Genomic DNA, 22,372 nt, shown 5'->3' with positions numbered 1-22,372 from the left:
AGAGGTTTGTAGAATAAAACTTAAGACAATGAAAACGAATGAAATGAATGGAAGGGATTATGACCATACATAACTTGATGACAAAAATCGTTGATAATACATGACTCAGAACCTTGATCAGAATCCAATGGTTCTCTCTCTATTTTTGACCTTACGAAAATCAAGGACAACAAATCTTAGAATTATATGCAATGCAGAATTTGGATTCCTTTCGATTCACAAAAAGACAAACGAAATTGTAAAATTCAAAAGATGAACCACTCCTCCCTCATGACTTGGGGAGTTTCTCTACAAATGGATCAAGCAAGTTATAACATGAGAAAAAAAAGGAAAAGGCACTAGTGAGATTGAAGACTCATGTAAACAAAGTACATTGAAGACCAAGAGGTCAAGTACACTAACTTTGTTATGGAACTGCACTTTGAATAGTATAAAAATTTCAGTTTGTTTCTTCTAACTTGTTGCTGACAGTATATATTTTCTTCAGAATTGATAAGGTGGAGATTTTGATATGTGAATTTTACCTCCAAATTCTGTCTGTGTGCGCCCGAATGGGATGAGGGCAGTGGTAATTCAGACAGGATATCAAAAGGCAAGAAGCCTAAGATACTATGTCTGCATATACATGATGTGAGTAAAATTTACCAAAATATGAAAAGCATTGACCCATTGACTGGAATTTGTAATGTGTGAAAAGAAAAGTATGACAGCTTCAGTTTGGGCAATTAACTTTTTGACTGCTGAGCTGGCTTTTACAACCCCACAGAAGGCTGTGTTCGAGTTTTCCTGGGCTTTTTAGGCATCACATAATATTCATCCTCTTCTTGGAAAAGTATAATATGTCACAGCCATTCTTTAGTAGTAAGTAACATAAAATGGTACAGCTGAATAATCATTTGATATTTTTAATTTGTATATCCAGTGTTAATTTTGTAAGCTACAGGAGATATTTAGCTGGGCCGACCTAGCCAAGAAACTCAACTATCATCACATATATAAGAAAACTTGTTCCTCTCATCAAAGAAGCAATTGAAGAAAAATTAGACTACTACAGTAGAGCAGTAATTCGATCTTCAAAAGCACTTTGGTCTTCAGCTTTAGTATTACTATTTGTATTTCATCTAAAGGAGAAGAGATTTCTCAATTGTATTCTGAATTTGTTCATTTGAAAAATATATATAGAAGAGATATATTTGGATAGATTGTTCTCCCTCAAGTAGGAGGGCTTTCCCAGGATAATTTTGTGCATCCATTGCTGTATCTCTTATCTTTGCTTTGTCTCATTTCTGATCATAAAACCAACCTGGTATCAGAGCAGGCTTAAGAAAAGATCTGGTCAGATTTGAGTAAGAGATCAAGGCAACTCGCTAAGATAGTTTCTCAATAATTCAAAATAATGATCTTCTGAGAAGCTGGAGTTGTTATCGACCTTGATATGCTGGCACGACACCTCACTGAAGACTGGGTTGGAAACCATCAGAAGTTCACAGGACTGTTTAGCCGCAAGAGACATAGCAAGTAAGAATGGAGGTGGGGTTTAGTACAGAGTACCGGCAGCTATTTAATGGTGCAATGGTATCAAGTGCAGGAGTCAAGAATTTGCTGTTGTTAAAACATAACCAACTGCCATTAATGTGCATTTCCTGTCATCTCATTATCAACTAAAGTTCTCGAACAATTAAGAAGTACAAGTCACCTTTGATTGGACATAAGCATCTTTGGAGTTAAAATACTGAGTTGTATCAGCCTCTGAGAAATAATATATATAGCAACATAGAGAGGGCACGTTGGTGAATAAGATCTCTGTCCGCTTTAATCTGTCGACACTAGCATTCATCACAATACACACACACACACACACACACACACACATACACACGCGTTGGTTTGAAGCTGAGCAGTAAACAGTCAATCTGCAGCTGGGCGCAAGCCGGAGAGGTGACAAAGGAGTTTGATTTAATTTTATCATCCTAATTTATTAAAGACGGTTGAACTGGAATTTTTTTTTCTTGTTGAGGCTAAGGAAGCCACAGATACTACTATGGTAGAACACGTCCACGAAGCATAGTGATGAAGCCATTTTCTGTAGTCAATTTCCAGCTTCATATCAAAGTTAATATTGTGAGCACAACTTGTTTAACTGGTAAAGAAATCTGTTCTTGAGCTAAGATTATGTGGGGGAGTACACCTCCAAAGTATTTTATAACTTCTAAATCAAGGCCGGTATTAAGAGGGAGGTTTGTGTTCCTCACAATCCTCAGCAAAATGTTGTTGCCAAAAAGTACAGATCTATAGTCAAGGCAGCCAAGGCAAGGATTCATGTTCAAGGCCTACAGAATTTATATTCTAGGTCAGAAACAGATTGCGAACAGCAGGGAAATTACCTTCAAAAGATCCTACTCCGAGAATGAGGAACAAGAGACTTCTCAGGTTATGGACATATCTCCTGATGATAACTCCAACATTCAGAGAGAGTTTGATGTACCATTCGAGTTCAATGACCTATTTGATCGGAGATCCTAAAGAACCAATTGATGTACCTAGAAATTTTGTTGTAGGTTAGAGAAGGCCTCTTTGGGCTCATAGTATATGCAGGTGGTAGAAAAATTTGCAGCTCCTCGAGGTACTTTTAGAGAAAGCAAGAGACCACACAAGTTTCCAACTCTGTATGGAGAGATGCAATGAAAGAAGAATATCAATCAATCATTAAAAAGTATGTATGGGATGTTGTTCCTACAACTGAAGGAAAAACTGGAGCATCTTCCAAATGGCTCTACAAAGTCAAGCATGCAACTGATGGTAGATTTGTGGCAAGAGGATTCCCTCCAAAGGAAGGAATAGACAATGAGAAAACATTTGCTCCCATTACACGGAACACTTCTATTAGATCGCTCATTACTATTGCATCTGCTAAAGGCTGAAAGTTAGATCAAATGGACATAAACACTGCAATTCTTAATGGTATGCTTGAAGAAGAAGTTTACATCAAGCAGCCAGATGATCTTGTGATTCATGGAAAGGAGTCTCGTGTATGAAAATTAAAGAAGGCTTTGTACAGCCTTAAACAAACACCTCTCACATGGTATGAAAGGATTGATAGATATTTGATGAGCTTAGGATCTAAGAAAGATGCAGACTCCAACATCTACTTCAAGATTGTTGAAGGTAAGGCTGTTATGTTAATACTTCATGTTGATGATTTATTCCTCACTGGAAAAGAAAAACTTGTTGTCCAATGCAAGAAAGAATTAGCTTCTAAGCTTGAAATGAAAGATCTTGGTCTTATGCATTACTTCCTATGACTGGAGATATGGAAAAGTTCTAATGAGATTATTCTAAGTCAGGGAAAATACACTATAGACATCTTGAAGAGATTTGAGATGATGGACTGCAAGTCCATGTCAACACCAATGGAAATTAATTTGAAGAAGTTAACTGACTCTGCAACTCTTTCAGATTTTGTAGACCCCACCATGTATTGGATCACTGATGTATCTAGTCAACACAAGACAGTAATTGCTCTTAGTCAATTCATGTGTGAACCACGACGAGTACATCTAGTTGCTGCAAAGCATATACTGAGGTATTTGTGTGGTACAAATTGATATGGTTTGAGATATGCATCTTGTGAAGATCTGATACTACGGGGCTATTTGATTCTGATTGAGCCAGAAGTGCAGCTAGCAAAAAGAGTACCCCTGGTTGATTTTTCAATCTGGAATCAGCCATGATTTCTTGGTGTGGCAAGAAACAAACTTCTATAGCTCTAAGCACCATAGAAGCAGAGTAAATTGCATTATTACAGTATGCAGTGCAGCTTGAGAAGCAGCGTGACTTCATAAGCTCCTTGTAGGATTGTTCGGTCATTCACTGGAGCTGCCTATAATTCATTGTGACAATCAAAGTTGTATAGAGCTCTCAAAAAATCTTGTATTTCCTGATAGATCAAAACATATGGAGATCGAATAGCATTACATCCAAGACATGGTGCAGAGGAAAGAAATTTGACTCGAGTGCATTTGCATTGATGAGCAAACAGCTGAGATTCTCACCAAGGCTCTATTCAGAATATCACATTGAGAGACTCCATGACAAAATGTTTCCTTCCACAAATGGGTGCAGTCATTGTAAACATCACATTGAGTGACTCCGTGATGAACTCTTTGACATCTCTGAGACTGAGATGCATTCCCCATAAATGGGAGTAACCATTATGAATGTCTTTTTGACAAACTCCATGACAATATGTTTCCTTCCACAAACAGGTGCAGCCATTATGGACATCACATTCAGGGACTCCATGATGAACTCTTTGACATCTCTGAGACTGAGATGTGTTCTCTATATATTGAGTAGCCATTAAGGATGTCATGTTGAAAGATTCCATGACTTCCACAAATGGTTGCAGCCATTGTGGACATCACGTTGAGTGACTCCGTGATGAACTCTTTGAGATCTTTAAGACTAAGATGTGTTATCCATACAGTAGCCATTGTAGTCGTGTTAAGAGACTATTCAACCTCTTTTATGATGCTTTATGGAATTTCTCCCAAGTAATATCTTAAAAATTTTAAAATATCATTTTTGCTCCATAAAGTGACTACTTTAATATTTTATTTTTACTTTTCTGACACTTCAGTCACTTCAAATTTCACCTTATATATAATTTATACATATATATATATATATAATTTTTGAACTTTTTCTTTTTTGACAACTTAGCATTTATTATTTGATTATTAAATTATTTTCCACACATAGCTAAAGTTGCAAAAGCAACAAAAATGGCCTGAAGGTGAATTCTGAATATGCCAACATACTTTGAAACTGAGTGGAGATCAATCTTAATAAAACTTCAAGCGGCTGAATTCCATTCTAAAAAGGTTGGCATTCTCCAAGTACATTTGAGCTATCAAAGATATTGGAATTATAATTTATGAGGACATTACAGGCTTGTGTCAAAACCACTTACAATCCAATAATATACGTCAATGCCACTATGATTTGTGCTAGTTTATATTTGTGACACCTGTTGGAATTTGCCTAGCAAAAATAACCAAAAGGTAGAAGGCAATGCATATTTGACAAATGATTTGGTAAAATATTGGATAATAGATTAACAAAGAAATCATTGTTCTTATAGAGTTTACAAGCAAGATGTCTGTAAAAAGAAACATGCAAATAATAGAAAGAGTCTATGATACAAGATGTTCATAGTATCTAGAAGTGACCATTAAAATAGAAATTGAATTTCTTAGGAGATATTATTTTAAAACCCTCCCTTGATGATCAACTTATCCGACACTGAGCTACCCCTTGAATTTGACAAACTTATCTGGAAGTAGGGACTTGGTGAGAATATCAGCAGTCTGGTCAGTTGTAGGAACAAACTGCAAATCCACAAATCCATCTTTAACCAGTTGATAGATAAAATGACAATGAATGCCAATATGCTTAGTGTGCTCATGGAAGACTAGAATTTTGGCAAGTTTGAGGACCCCTTGATTTTCACAAAAGGGGGTGAAGGGCCTGCCAGAGGCATGTGGATGTTGGAAAGCTTTCGATGAAGCCAAATTGCTTCACAACCTGCTTTGACTGCTCCCCTATATTTATCTTTTGTCGAGTTAAGAGATACAACCTACTACTTCTTATTAGTCCAAGTAATAGCACTTGTGTCCAAACTAAAGGGATACCTGAGAGTAGACTTTTTGTCATCAACTGAGTCTCCCCAATTCGAGTCTGTGTAACTGATAAGTAACTGAGTGACCATAAGGATACCAAAATCAGGATTGCCCTTGACATAGCGCATGATGCACTTTGTTGCAGCCCAATGATCTGAAGTGGGAGTTGTTATGAAGCAAGAAATGTAACTCATTGCAAAGCTAAGATCAGGTCAATGGGCGATGCGATGTATCAAACTGCCCACCAGTTCTTTTAATGCATTATTCACTCTCAAGAGACCTAGATTTGGCTAATAACTTGAGACCGAACTTCATAGGTGTAGATGCAGGTTTAAATTCATACATTCTAAATTTGTACAGCAGAGCCCATGAATACTTAGACAGAGAGATGAAGATTTCATGTGACTACTTCCAAACCTCGACACCTAAGTAGTAATGGAGTTCAAGGTTGGTCATGTCAAAATACTGACACAGAATCTGTTCAATTGCCTAAATCAATGATTAGAAACTACCTGTGATACTCAAATCATCAACATATATAACTAGAATGATGATATCACTATTAGTATTCTTGACATGCATATTTGAGGCAGAGGGACTCCTCTGGAAACCCTGATCTGTGAGATACTTATCAATTTTCATGTACCATGCCCAAGGAGCCTGTTTGAGGCCATAGAGTGCTTTTACAAATTTGAGAACCTAGTGTTCTTTGTTGGCAACCTTGATCCAGGAGGTTGTCTCATATACATTTTTTCCTAAAACTCGCCATTCAAGAACGCACTCCTGATTTTCATTTGATGGACCTTCTAGTCACAATAAGTCGTTATGGCAAGGACTAATCTGACGGCACTCATCTTTGGAATGGGAGCAAAAGGTCTCTTCATAGTCAATTTCTTCTCGCCTAGAGAAGCCTTTGGCAACAAGACAACCATTATATTTATCTAGAGTACAATCAACTTTGTATTTGACTATGTAGACCCATTTGCAATCAATGAGTTACTTTCCACAAGGAAGATTACACTGAACCCAATTGCTATTTTCCAATAGGCTATGATGCTCAGTATGCATAGCTTCTTCCTACTCAAGTATTACTTTTACTTTGTGTATGTTTGAAGTTCATCCACACTGCAAATGTTGGCAAGGAGAGCAAAATTACCGAGTTAGAAGGTTTGCTCTTTTTCCAAGCAGTTCTACCCTTGATGAGCCAATCATCAAGAGAAATGTTGATCATCTTTGCTCACCATTCAGGTCGAAGAGTAGATGTGCTAACATCTGAAGCAAGAACAAAAGCAAACGGACTGAGCCGAAGTCCTCCCATCAGGGAGACCTAGTGGGAAACAGATATCCAAGTATTGAGCTTGGAGAATTGGTCCTCTAAATTCATAACTAGAGAAGAAAGCTGAAATGGCCCTCATCACTCATCGAAGACCACATTGCGACTAAAATGAGATGATTGGTCTCAATATCAACCGAGTGGTAGGCTTTGTGATTATCACTATAGCCAATTAGTATGAGTTCCTAACTCTTGGCATCTAACTTGGTGCATTTAGCATTAGGGATCCAAACCAATGCAGTGGAGCCAAAAACTTTGAGATGACTCATTATGGGCTTACGGCTGGTCATCCAAAGTTTGCTTCTTGACAGCCGTTCTAAGAGAGCCATTGAGAAGATACACAACAATATGGGCAGCTTCAGCCCAAAAAAAATTGGAACTTGTTAGTGTTCAAGCATAGACTAGGCCATTTGGTGATCATGCAATTTCAACACTCAACGACACAATTTGTTGAGGGGTGTAGGGTGTTGTTAATTGGCGCTTTATGCCAATGTTGATCATAAAAATGGGAGAGCACAGAGGAACAAAACTCAACCCCACTATCGGTTCTAATGGTAATAATATGTTGACCAGATTCTTTTTCTACAAATGATTTGAATTTTTGTAATACAACAAACACCTCTATTTTTTTTCAAAGGAAATACACCCACATTTTACAACTAAAATCATCAACAAAAAGTAAAAATACTTGGACCCAATAACAGAAGGAGAAGCCATGGCTCTACAACCATCAACATGGACGTTGTAATACCTTAGAAGCTCTCTAGGAGTCACCATATGAAAAAGGAGTGTGATGTTGCTTCTCAGCCTATTATGCTCTACAAATTCCAAGATTTTGGGTCTAAATTTGCGGTAGTCCAATGACAAAAGCTTATCGAATAAGCTAAGAAAGATAGTGCACATTCAAGTGCCCATACCATTGATGCCAAAGTATACTAATAGAGGAGCGATGGGCTGCCATAGCAAGCTCCTAAGAATCCCCAGAGTCAACAAGATTTAAAAGACAGTGATCGTCAAACACCATTGACTACTATGAATTGAGTTTCCCAATCAATGATATTGAACTGATGTGAACTAAAGGTTACATCAAGCAGGGGAGAATGTCTCAAAATTTGATTGACGAAGAGAAGATTATGCCCCATGCCTAGAACATAGTACACATCTAGTAAAGTCAGTTTCTTTCCTCTAGACTGAATCTAGAAATTGCATCTTTTGGCAACAATGTACTCTTCTCCTCCAAAAATAATTAAATCTGAGAATGGTTAGAAATCTGTGAACCACTCCTAGCTATGAGTGAAATGACAAGAGGCACCAGAATCAATGCACTAGGCAAACGATTTTACATGATTGCAAGTCTTTTAGCCATGATTTACCAATATTAAAGAGGTTGTGGTCGAAGTACAATATGGAACATATACTTTCTCTGCAAAATTAACAAGTGAGAATCATATATGGTATGTATTGCCATACAATGTCATTTCTTCTTGGATGAACTAGAACAAGCTTTCTTACACAAAGGGGTACCAAAAGATATAATAGAAGAACAAGAAGATGATGAAGAATGTCATATCCCTTTTCCAATCAATCTAAATCCATACATATTAAGTCTAAATTTGTGTTTTCCTTGTTTTCGTTAGTAGTGTGTTTTCCCTTCCTGAGTATGTCTTTTATTCCAACTCTGCTCTTCCCTTATTTTTGACGTATTTTAGGACTTTCCTTATCAAAATAACAATGCTCAACTCCTAATGCCTCATCCTATAGTTTGCGTCTTTTGATATGGCAAATCCCCAATCCCTGATGTTTTTGCCTATGTTTTCCATTCACCTCCTACCCTCCTAGCACACATCTTATTGTTTCTAGTAGTCTATTTGTGTGCCATAATTTTCAAAGTGGAATCTTACCTCCCACTATTTAAATTTGAAGTTAAAAGTGTTCATGCTCATTGGCCTGTCATATTTGTGGACGATATAAAAGAGTGAATGATTTCTTTCGAGATCACCATCTATACTCAAACAAAATTCTTGTCAAATCCGTCTTGAGCACTTTGTTCAAATGTGGGAATTCTAGGACAACAATTTTCCTTGTTTCAAAAAGTGACCTTATAAGAAGCTTGCATTTGAACCTCAATGGACCTAGACTCTAGCCGCATTGTATTGATCAGAATTGGTGGTGTTGTTGGTGTGAACAGCTACTATTGCAGAATCAGTTGAATGTAATAAAATCATTATTGTAACTTGTTCATCATAATAAGGAAATCAGGTGAAATGTTGCCATTATTGATTATAATCTAATGAATTTTTTCATATATGGTTTAAGATCTGATTAAACAACGTGATTGATAGTGTTGTTATCCAACTAGTAAGTATTTCCGGAAGGTTAAGAATTAGATTTGCATTACTGCTTTGGCCTAGGGCATCACAAAGATGGAAAAAAGGAGGAAAAGAGGACGACGGAGAGAAGATGAAAGATATAAGAATATGAACTTTAGCTCTAAGGAAGGAAAATTAAATCCTTCATTTCATTGATGTATTCAAAAGACAAAAATTTGTAAACTTTTATAGCAAGTATGACCGTCAACATGGAAATAACCAAGAAACTGCAAGTACACACAAACCACATCAAGGACAACCAAATAGAAAATAAGGCTATTCAAATTTTTTTTTTTAAAGCTATCCATGGATGAACATGCTTTGCATTTAAAATTTTATGTTGTTCGATATTGCTTTTGGTTATCCTCGTTTAGATTATTTGGATACGATCAATATTACTCTACAAAATGAGTGCACGAAACTTTGGTATAGGAGGAAAAATGTAGCACTGCAAAGTATTACACATAATAAAGGCTAAGGGAAGCCAAGGAAGAGCAAGTTCAAGAAGCTATTAAATAATTCAACAAAGAATCGAAGGACCGACAAGAGGGGCCAAATATGAAGAAAAGAGAGACAAGGATGTTCCCCTATAATAGTCAACAAAGCAACTGGCAACAAAGGATGAAGAATCAAAGAGGGTTCTAGAAATGGCAAAGAGTTCAATATATAGGCAACCATATCATAGTGAGAAGCAAAAATCATAGAGACATGAAGCTACACAGAATCAACAAGCCAACAAAGCAACTAGCAACAAAGGATGAAGAATCAAAGAGGGTTCTAGAAATGGCAAAGAGTTCAATATATAGGCAACCATATCATAGTGAGAAGCAAAAACAAAGAGATGTGAAGCTACATAGAATCAACAAGCCAATCACTATGGACATGGAATCAAGGGAACAATTACAACAATCATTGGCATCGTAGAAGCATCAAATGGGTGCAATGAAATGTGGTTCAAGGATGCTATCTAGGTACTATCAAGCTAATAGTACAATGAAGATCACCTATGGATGGTTGGATGATAGGGTACGGCATCATATTTGTAATGCCTCGCAACATTCTGAATATTTGGCTTCATTTCATGTTTCAAGGAATAAACATTTCGAGGGATGACATGCTATGTACCCAAGAAAATGACATCATAATGTAGTTAGGTAAGTGGAGATGTTGACATGTAATACACATCCCTTATGTTAGTTATAGTCATGCAGGCAACTTGTTTAATTAATTATATTAGACAATAAGTATTTACCCCTCCATTATCACATTAGGTCTAATTGAAGGGGTGACTACCATTATAAGGATATGTGAAAATATAATATGTATTTGTAATCACTTGAAGATTACCATGGCGTAGCTTCTTCCATGAGGAGAATTATCTAGTATTATTGTACTTGAGCAGTTTATTCTATTCTACATATATTGAATGCTATAGCATCTTATCCCGTCATCATCTCTTGTGCTTTGTGTAATCTAGCTAAATGAAGTGATTAGTAGACTATAGACACTTTCCCCTACAATTGTCTTCTCTTACATTTCTTCTCTTTTTTTTTCTTGTTTTAATGATCTACCATTCAACACAAATCTACCACAAGGGGATCACAATGTCAAATGGGCAATCATGCCTTCACGCATTTAGCTACCTCTAGTGAGTAGGTAAGTCATTAGATAGAATCAAGAGGTTGCTAACAATGCCACTCTACTCTCTCATACCACTTTTCTATCATGTACATCTATCTTACCTTCAAGTTTACAAGAAGGTGAGATGTATTTGATGTCTAGGTATAAGCTTGCTAACAATGCCACTCTACTCTCTCGTACCACTTTTCTATCATGTACATCTATCTTTCCCATACCTTCAAGTTTACAAGAAGGTGAGGTGTATTTGATGGCTTGGTATATAGAAAAAAATACTCTTCCATATCATCCCTTTAATATATTAAGTACTTGGGTATTGGCAATTTGGGTGTACTGAAAAGAAAGAGTTACAAGTTTTGAGCAATAAGGATTTCTATTAAACGTGGTAAGCAACAAAACATATGAAAGGCTAAATTCCAATGTTTATTTCAGATTTGGTCATCATACTACATTGAAGACAAGGGCATATGGCACATCAATCTATGGTAACACCAAGGTAAAAGGCAATTTATGTTTGAATAATGTCAATGAAGGCACACACTCCTTCAAATAGCACTTGGTGAAGGAAAAATGCATGACACAACTACTTGCCTAACATATCTTGCAAATATCACATATGGAGCATTTTATTATGGCAAGGGTAAAAAGGCAAGAATAAGGAAGGTAGCTTCTATTCTTTATAAATGCTATAAGCTATATGTTAGATGAGGTAGCTAGTAGACAAAAGTCTGAGTGAATCACAAAAAACATATCTGTAGCTCACAACCCAAACATAGGTGGAGAGGAACCATTATTTATTGCTTTGCACCCAAGACTACACCAAGATCATTAACCACTTTCAAGAGTACAAGATGTAGTTAAAATATATAGGAATGAGTGAAGAGTGGGATTGTGAATTTATAGTTCCACTCTAGCCATTGTTCCATGTTGCTAGGGGTCTATATCAAAAGGTATGGTGGATGATATTGTAGATGCAAGTCGTGGATGTAAAGCCCTATCGTATGGGACATTGAGAGTTGATATGCTTAGTAATGCAATATAGGATATTAAGGATCCTCTTAACAAACATTAATTAGAGTGGACAAAGATTGGATTCACCATAATGTTGGATGGGTGGATGGCTGAGTCAAACTATCATTAACTTCCTTCTCTTGCGATATTCGCACAACTCCTTTGAAATCCATGGATGTGCCCAAAAGGATCAAATGTACAATTGCACTATTCAAGTCATTTGATGAGGTAATTGTGGATGTAGAGCCACCAAATCTGGTATAGTTTATTATTAAAAATGCCGCAACTTGTGTTGCTACAAAGAGACTCTTGATGAACAAATATCCCACTATATTTTTAGTGTGCAACGTAGTACTTGTAGCTAACCCTATAGGACATTTGAATATGGGCTAAGATGGCATTGCAAAAGGCTCACATTGTGTCCCAATTCATCTACAATCACATGAAGGTGTTGGTTCTAATGTGGACCTTCATAGAGGACAAGGACTTATCAACTAAGGGATAAAGGATTTTCTACACTTCCTTACATTGCAAACTCTTTGCAAAAAAAAATGAATTTGAAGCCCGATGTTTATTTCAATGAGTGGGTGGAATTTGGCTTTACAATCAAATGTATGAACAACATAATATAATTTTTCTCCAAATATTTCAGATGCAACTAGGTAGATTGTCAAATTTTCAAAGCCTCTAATAAAAAAATTGAGGCTACTCGATAGGGAGAAATTCCCCATAAGCTTGTTTGTAAGAAGTTGACGAGGAATAACATGGTAAGTACAAAGGGCAAATCCATGCCATTATGAGGCATAATTAATAAGAGATGGAATAGATAGATACATCTCTGCCTCCATGTCACTGGATACTATATCAATCCACAATTGCTCTATAGCTGCTCATTCAAAAATAATGAAGTTGAGGTCACACAAGGCCTACTCATGTGCAAGCAAGAAATGTTTCCTAACCCAAAAATAGAAAAATATAGGAAAGCTAAAAAAAATTCAAACAGAGATTTTCCTCAAGTATGGATGATTTGCAAGGTAAGAAACATGTAAACTAGGTAGGCTCAATAAACTTTTAGGGCAATTTTTATGGCTGAGAAGCCAAATATACTCAATGGATGGCAGCACACATTTTGCATCAACCATGTAAATTATTTGCTTGTGTTTGTGTGTTCTCGAACACATACATTTCAAAAAACACAACTATCAAAAACAACAATAAATCAATGACTGCATGCTCATTCACCACAACCTCTACCCAAATTATAATGATGGCTTAAAATTTAGAGATCTGTAATACTTGCAATCATAACTGTAAATTGTAATCATTGTTTTTCCATAGTAACACAAAATGTGTCCCCCCGCCACCCCCCCTTTTTGCCCCACACCTTAGGGAGAGGGACGCACCACAGACTTGGGGACTCCGGCCCCCTGTCCCCACCGATGCCACCAGATTCTGCTGAGGATGGAGGACATTTCAGTATTGACTATTTGTTGATTCAACTATTTATGTCCACTGTTCAATGTTCCAACTCAATACAATGTTCAAGTATTTTACTCTTTCACATCTTTGAATCTTATATTGCAATACATCTTTTCATAGCTAGCATTTTAAGTACTACATGTATAGTATATACAACCCCCCCCTATCCCCCACCTCCACCAAATTAAGGCTCCTCTATCTCCCCATCCCGGAAACTTGTGCCCCCATTTCGCCGTCTCCTTGTCCCCCATGGCAATGCAACTATGGTTTTTTTCGCTTTCAAATTTCCATTTAAGAAAAAGCTAGGTACTGTTGAAAAAGACCAGCCAATTGACCTCAAAAAAGAATAATTGAGATTCTAAGTTGATTGCAAATGATGGTGTCCCTAATATGTTACATGATTTCCTAAAGCAATGCAACTATGATAGCGATGTTGCTGAACCACTTAGAAGAGGCTCTTAATCAAGTGCATTGTCATCAACACCTGCCACCCTCTAGTGTAGCTCTCCTTGTAGCAACAAAAGTCATCGGCTGCATCTAATCATTAGGAACTTCGTACTTAGCTAGTAAGTTGACTTTGTCAAAAGTAGATTATAACTGAAAGTTTGAAAACTATTAGTATTTATTATTATTCATGTGCTATGAAGTGTGCATTGTTCAAACGCATGTGTTTTCAGCAATACCAACAACAATAACAAAAGCCTATGTTCCACAATTCATGGTCTTAAGTCTAAACTCCCAAAAAAAATTGTTCTATGTATCTCTATGCAATTGAAATGCCTTTTAATTTAAAAACAGAGTATTTGCTCCTTATTTGCCTTCTTCTTTTTTTCAAATTTACCCATTTAAATCTCAACTTTTTGTAAAATCTTCTACTTCTGATTTGTTGTTTTATTTCTTACCAGATTTTTGCAGTTATGGAATACAGCGAATGAATGTATTATATAGTGTATGAATGTATGCACATACATATACACATATAAATAGAAATCTGCAGACATAACCATGACTGTGTATGTGTATATATGTGTTGTGTGAATATGTACATGTATACACGTCTTTATGTGTATGCATATACATGTATACATATGTATATAAAAAAATTTCAGTGTTTATTTCATACTTAATTCCCATGATGTCTATGTCTATGTTTGACATGTTATAGCATATGTTTCATATTGCTGGCATTAAGATCCTACTACAGTCAGTCCACTGTCCAAACTTTGAGTGCCGTCAAACACCAGCAGGTGATATGCAATAGTAGCCCAAAGCAGGAAATTCTTGTGGCCCAGATGTTGCCCCTAATCGCATGCAGGATCAATCCCCACCCTGTGATTGGTTAAACCTGAATAGTTTCACCTCTAAATAGCACAAGGGTGTTTCCTACGTAAATGAGTAGCTGGGATAATAATTGATAATCTTTGATCTTAAACTATTTCTTTTAGAAACACACAATACCGAAAAGAGTCACCATGCATGATTTCAAAAGGTACAACCACAATGCTCTGATTTGAGTGGATTCCCAACAAACAGAAAAATGAACCATCAGCTGCAATAATTGGTTAAGTTCTCACACAAAATCAGTCAATAAAATTGACCTAAAACCTAATGACAAGAGAATAACAAAAAATGAAACATTGTAATATGTGCTCTTTGGGAGGAGAAAGTACATTTTCATGATCCATATGTCGACACAACTTGATTTCTCGAAGAGTTCGCTTTGCATCAATGCGATTGTCAAAGGCATTAGAAATCTTCTTGATGGCAACATGCTCATTTGTCTCTGAATTCATTGCAGAGCTACATAAACAAACCAATATGGAGACAAATAATTAGTTATTTCCATCACAAAAAGGAATTAACATTTCATTTGAAGGCTAAGTTAATTTGTTTAGAGAGCTACAACCATCTCCTACATCCACAAACATATTGCTAACAACACACACATTAACTATAAATAAATAGTAAACAGACCTGAGTATTTAAGAAAATGATTACATTCAAAGTAGAGGAAGAAATAAACAACTGACTAATTCAGACCAAATAACACATAACTAAAGTATAATTTAAGGTGCAGTTTAGACAATCTCCAACTCCAACTCTAACAAGTGAGTAAAAATAAATAAAACTAACGGTTTAATTTCATGCAGATACATTGCAGAAATAATATATAGGTAAGCCTAAACATAAATAATTTCAAAGTACAAGAAGAAAGAAATAAATGACAAATTCAGAGAAAATTATACATAACTAAGCCTAAGTTAAAAAAGTATTTAATATTAATGGTCATTTAAATATTTAGTCTTCCAGGCAAATTTTACTTTTCTAGTTAGTTTCTAGATAATATGCAAACTTTCCTGTTTTCAGTTTCTAATAAAGTTTCCATTTCATTTTCAGTTATTCTCTATAAAAAGAGATGCCGTCACCATATTGTAATTAATCTTTTATGATATACATTTGCCTAACATGGTATCAGAGCTTAGACAGTTTTTAGTGATTTTTTAATAAAAAACATAGCTTTTACCTGGAAATATTTTCCAGAAGCTTTATTTGTTTTTTAATGAAAATTTGTGGTTTCTTTTAGGAAAACCATTTGCAAATTTTTAAGGTTTTCCTGGTCTACAAATTCAAGGGTTTCTTTGCTTGCTGTTTGTTGGTGTTTTTCGTTGAAAGCAACCCATGCAGCTAGGGTTTTGACCTCCTTTTTCTCTGCAAAGGTGTTGTAGACTGGTTTTGAGTGTCATTTTTTAAATTTTGAGCACTGTTTCTGCATTTTTCTACTGCTCACATGCTTTTTTCTCAGACCTGCAAGGAATTTTTTGGTTTTATACGATTTCTCGATCAAAATTGTAAGATTCCTTGTGGGATTTTATGTGAAGACATTCCGATAAAACTTAGATTTCCTGCTTTTCACAAACTCCTATTTTTTGGGTTTTTCTGATTAAGTTATTTTTTGCAGATGTGCAATGGTGCAGTAGGTTCTTGTTTCAGATAGGGTTTTGAAGATTCTTTTTTATGACTTTTGTATAAAAATCAAGGGTTTGTAGGTTTGCAAAAGGGTTTTTGCCATTTTTCACAAAAAACAAAGTTTTGTGCTTGGTGCAAATTTGTCTTGGGATTTGTGCCAGCTCTTTGTTGGAAGATTTTTTTACTGATTTTTGTAAAGCACAAGTTTGCCTCTTTCTTTGTGCATAGGAAAACAGGAGGGATGGCTTTGTTGACCAACATCATCTTGGAGGGAAATCAGTGGTTCAATGGCAGAGATTATAATACCTAGAAGCAAAGGATGCTTTCGATTTTGAGTACCAATGCTTGGCCATCTTATCTTGGGTAACTCTACTCGTCTTACAATAGTGGGCAAAGACCAGAACAAGTTTCATGAACATAACTGAGAAGCCGTTATGTTTCTCAAGTTATCTGTCACCGATAGCGGTTATATGGACGCACTCAAAAAGTCTCCATGAAACATTGGATAAAAGTTCAGCTTTCTTTTTGAAGAATATGTTGTTTTCTCTTGTAATGGATGAGAAGATGTCTCTACAGAAGCATCTTAAAAAGATTAAGGATATTCACAACCAGCTCAATGATATTAGTCATAGGATGGAAGCAAAGGACATGGTAGTAATAACGCTAAAGAGTCCACCATGGTCCTGCGAACACTCTGTTGAAATGCTCAACATTGCCTCTACTAATAGTGACTTGAAATTTGATTGGTTGTGTATAAGCTATTGCTAAGATGTCAATTTGGGTTTAGTTCCAAGTTTGGGTACGAACGACTGGTTTGCCGATACGTAGAATTTTGAAAAGGGTTTGGGTTTGTTAGTACAATAGCATGTGTGTGTGTATCACAATTAGCATACAAATAAACTACTCGGTGACTTTTGTAGAGAAAAACTCGAAGGTTAAGGAGGGCGAGTATTTAGTAAAAACTCGTGAGTTTTTGAAAAATAAAACTCTTGCCCTCGTTTTTTTCAACGTCTAAAAGCAAAAAATGTCATTTTTGAAGTTCATTTCTTATTTGTAGGAGGATTTAGTCATTTTTGAAGCTCAGGGGCAAAAGGATTTATACAAATATAACATTTAAGTATCAGAAATTCTTATACATTAAGTTATATATCTATAAATGTTGTCAGGATGTTTGAGATAGGTTTCAACCTCATAGGAATTAAAAAAAAAATTCCAGAGTCGAGGGTTTTCAAAAAATTCCAGGCTTAGCCAAATTTCAAGATTCAACAAGGCTTCAGCAGTGTTATCTCCCACTACCTATCCTAGCTATTTGAGGTCAAATTGAAGCTGGAACAAGGACTTTCTAATGATTCTAACTCATTTTCTCACAAATCACTTGGTTTCAATTCTATATTCTTGAGTCTAAATAGACTTAACTCAAGCCAAGACAAACATTACTTTCGGGCAAGCCAAAATCATTCAAACTCACTCTCAAACTATTTTGCTATGATATACTTCTTGTTTTTTAGATACTATTTAATACAATGTATTTACTTCTAGCTTTATAGAAACTAACTACAATGATGCATTTACTTCTAGTTTTATAGAAACTATTTACTATTTTGCTTCCCCCCATTAGCATTCCACTTGACAATGCGATTTTGCATTTATATATATCTAAACTCCGCATGTTTCTTTTGTGTTTTCATTAATTAACTCATTGGATGCATCTTCTCATTGAATTTTACAAAAACAATGTATTTTTAATTGAATTAAGTTGTTTTTTAGGTTCACGAGTTTTTCATCTATGATATATATATATATATATATATATATATATATATATATATATATATATATATATATATATATATATATATATATATAGAGAGAGAGAGAGAGAGAGAGAAAGAGAGAGAATGTCACATAGTATCATAAAAATATTTAGACACCATATCATGAATCATGATCATAGCATCATAGCATCATACTAACATATACTCAAGTTCAATCACAATGCCTCAAAAGATTGAAATGTCAAGTGATAAATCATAACATCAAGTATCATTGTTTCAAGGTCATCTAATGGATTAAAACTTTAATAATATTCTTCTTCTTCTTAATCATCTTCTTCTTCTTCTACATTAGCGTCAGTTGACTCACAAACAAAGCTAAGGCCAATGGGATCAGTTGCACCTTGTAACATTATTTGTGTCAAAATCTTCAAATTTTAACAAGTGCAAGTTGAGAAGTGGAAGCCGACATAAGCCTTTAGAATCCACTTTTTAATGTTGTGGATGTTGTCATATAGAGTCTAATAAGACTTGGAGGTTAATTTTCCCCACTTTTATCAACGCAATTTCCCCCTTGATTCTTCAATAGGGATTTGGGGGCACAAAGATGGTGAAAAAGGACTTCTATTATTATACAAAGGCACTAGGAGTTATTTTCCTATTTGTTGACATACTCTGACCCTAACAGTAGATGTCAAAAAATACTTAAATTTGCACAAAAGAACTTGGTCACTAACTTTGATCGTTAGAGGGACCAAGTTTATTGGTGGCTCCATTTTTTCACCCTAGCCCTCCTGGGTCCAAATTGGGTATGTTATAGTTCGAACCAACCCCCCAAGGGCCGAACCCTATACAAACCCATAAGCAGACCAAACCAAAACCATGGAACAATTTGTACCTGTGGCTAGTCTATAAGGGCCCTTAGGAGCAAATTGGACATCCTACAGCTATTGCAACAAGACAGGTGGAGGCAGTAGTTTGGTAGTACAAGTGACATGGTCAGTGCAGAACAAGCATTTTCTACCACAGATAAAGGCGTGTCCACTCAGCAAAAAGGAAAACACAAATATGCGAAGGGTTCCAAGAAGAAGATCACATGTCACTATTGTGGGAAGCTTGGTCATATATAGAGGTTCTGCAAACAACGGTTGGCTGGTCAGAAAACGAACCAAGGTGAGTCTCAACAGCAAGCTCATGTGGCAGTCTAAGGAGAATAAAAAATCAACCTTCTATGCAATTTGATTTGGAAGTTTTATGTTTGGGTAGTTAGTAGAATTACCACTAAGGGAGGGTAATGAAGTATTTAATATTAACAGTCACCTACATATTTTAGATATTTGGTCTTTTAGTCAAGTTTTAGTTTTTCAGTCAGTTTCTAAATAATATGGAAACTTTCTTGTTACTAGCTTTTAATAAAGTTTTCATTTCATTTTCAGTTATTCTTTATATATGGAGACTTTGTCTCCATATTGTTATTAATCTCTTATGAATAAGCATTTCCATAACATAAGTATAATTTATATGCAGATAAATCAATCTCAGAAGCCAGACTGCAAAATCTTCAACTCAAGAAAGTGAAAAAAATAAATAACTCTAGTAATTCAATTTCACACCACATATAGAAGTGACATTATCAAATAATTTATTTATAACCCAAATAATTTGAAAACAAAATAAACAAGTCTAAGAATCATGGATATCATTATTACCTTTAGGTTTTGATTCAGGATGCTCAAAATCTTGACTTTGGTTAAGGCTCTCAAGCTAGCTAGCTTCCTCACTTTCCTAGTGAATGGGCTTTAGGTAGACTACCAAGTAGTTATCAGTCCATAACGAAAGGGAAGACACAACTGACTACAAGCTAGAGCCTCTCTTAATGGCAACCAAAAGACTATAAAATACTTTCACCTGAATCAACTTCAAGATTGCTTTAGGGAGGTGAATAGAACATCGGACTTGATAGAAAATGCAAAGATCTCCACATGGATGTTTATCTTCCCTTTCATGCTCTGCTAAGCTGAGAGAACTCAGCTACATCACCTTCTTTTAGATAATAGTCTAGGTAGTTGGGTAGGACTAACAAATGATCATTAAACCATTTATATGTGTGTATCCCCAACAAATAAGCACAAGCTAAAAGCTCATTTTGTCTTATGTTGACCCATCTTTTCAAGATCACCCATTATAGGGAAATAGCACCAATTGACAATTAGTTGTCTCTAGTTGTCAAATTTTTTGGTTTCAAGGTCGAGAATATCAATTATAAGTAGAAAATGAGACAACCTTTCACCTCAAGATCAACTATTTTGAAGCAATAGCAACAATTCAACCTCAGTCATATGTAGTTGTCAAGTTATATGGTTTCGAGGTAGACAATGGCAATGACAAGCAGGAAACAAGACAAGAAATGGAAAATCCATTCCAATGATCTGCTCTTTTGCAAGGAGTTGAAGATATCTTTTCAATGGTGGGAAAATCAAAGTCTCAATCCATTATAGGTAGCCTAATGAAAAGCAATGGTAAGAGTCCAAGTATCAAACAATTTTGTAGTGTTCTTTTTAGTCTACTTGGTAATACCTCAAACAAGGATAATTTTATTTTGGTTTAGGGCATCCCATCGATGTGAGGTTCTCTTGTAAACACAATGAATTGATAACAATCTTGGCGGAAGAACATAGTAAAAGCTCCTAGCCTAAGGTTACTGCAACTAGCTTTTAAGCATCAAATAGTCAATTGAAGAAACTAAGAAACAATTATATGGCTTTCATGAATTTAACATAGCAAAGAGAGTGGAAGCAAACAAGAATGGCTAACATATCTTGATTAGCACAAGGATTTCTACAAATGCAATGATCCATCAAAGCTTTGCCTCCTCAGTGGCTCAAAGAGGATGTGGCGAACTCTTTTCCCAAGTAGACATCTCAAGTAGATATTCTCAAGCTCCTCCACTGGCCCTTGAAGCTCTTATCAAACCTGAGGAGAATGGAGTTAAATAAGGACCCAGTTTGAAGAGTGCATCATGTGTTCTTTGTCATGACAATATGCTACAATGGAAAGTGATGAAGTAAACAGCTACTTGTAAGTCTAAAAGGTAAGAGACTCCTAAGGATCAAAATGGGAGCTCCAAGTTCCAAGGATGGGCTAAGATCATGGCGGGCAGAGAAATGGTGTTGGCTAAGGGCACAAGTGTTGCAAAGGTAGGCATTCTTTGGAGTGCAATGGCCGCCAAAATGGAGACAACTTTAGGTGGCTATCAGGTGGTGAATGTTATTAGATATAAACCTTTTTATTTTTTTCTCTCTTCCATAGATTTATTTCTATTTCTAATGGACACTCCTCTTCTATGTTTCCATATTGTCTCTCTATTCAATATGGAAACTTTCTCTTTCTATTTATCTCTTTGGAATGTTTTTATTTCTCTCTTTGTCCACTATAGAAACATTTTTTGTTTACTTTTAAAATAGATCATTTATGATCTTTGTTAAATAAAACATTCATTAGTTTACTATTAATAATATGATATCAGAGATATTTTTTCAAAAATTTATTATTTCAATACTAAAATTTCCCCCAAGTTATTTTTTCAAATAGGTTTTGAAAATCTTTAATTTCTTCATCAAATTTTAGACTCGTAAGACTTTTTAAATCCTTTGCCTAGCTACGTTCAATTTTTTTTTGCAAGCGTTCTTTTTCTCCATCACAGACTCCTCTCTCTTTAAATCATGTGGCTCCCTCCTGCAAGCTGCATGTTTTTTTTTTTTTGCTTTGGCACTTATTTTTGTTGTATTTACAAACGAAAAAAACCTCCTTCCAAGCAATCGTTTTTTGATGATTTTTGGGTGATACATCTATGTTGATCTTCTCTTCAACACGATTTCTTTCTAGTTGTTCTTGCTCCTTGCAACTACAAAAGAGTCTTCCTGCATTCTCTAGTCTTTGCTCGACATTGTGTACATGTAAGATTGTGTTTACCCTCTTTCACCCCCATTTTTTGTTGTAGAGAACCTTTTTGACAGTTTTTACTCTCCTGCTTTTTTTATTTGTCCATGGCCACCTAGGGTTTCTACACATTTTGGCTAGGGTTTTCACCCTTCATTCCAAATCAAAAAATTATTTACTTGC

The 22,372-nt window shown here is 35.6% G+C and overlaps 1 protein-coding gene across 1 annotated transcript in view; it reads right to left on the bottom strand.

Annotated features, from left to right (window-relative positions):
- LOC149570285 (mitogen-activated protein kinase homolog MMK1-like) overlaps positions 1 to 22,372 on the bottom strand; it is a 43,834-nt gene that overhangs the window by 10,862 nt on the left and 10,600 nt on the right. The window contains exon 2 of the mRNA XM_089822918.1: positions 15,182 to 15,311. Coding sequence (XP_089679044.1) covers positions 15,182 to 15,311 — 130 coding nt within the window. The remainder of the gene's footprint in view (positions 1 to 15,181; positions 15,312 to 22,372) is intronic.

Source organism: Cupressus sempervirens, chromosome 3 (assembly GCF_028749045.1).
Source record: "Cupressus sempervirens isolate cs-2001-9-10 chromosome 3, ASM2874904v1, whole genome shotgun sequence".
NCBI lineage: Eukaryota > Viridiplantae > Streptophyta > Pinopsida > Cupressales > Cupressaceae > Cupressus > Cupressus sempervirens.
The sequence above is the reverse complement of the archived record's forward strand: the minus strand, read 5'-3'. Positions and strand labels throughout refer to the sequence as shown.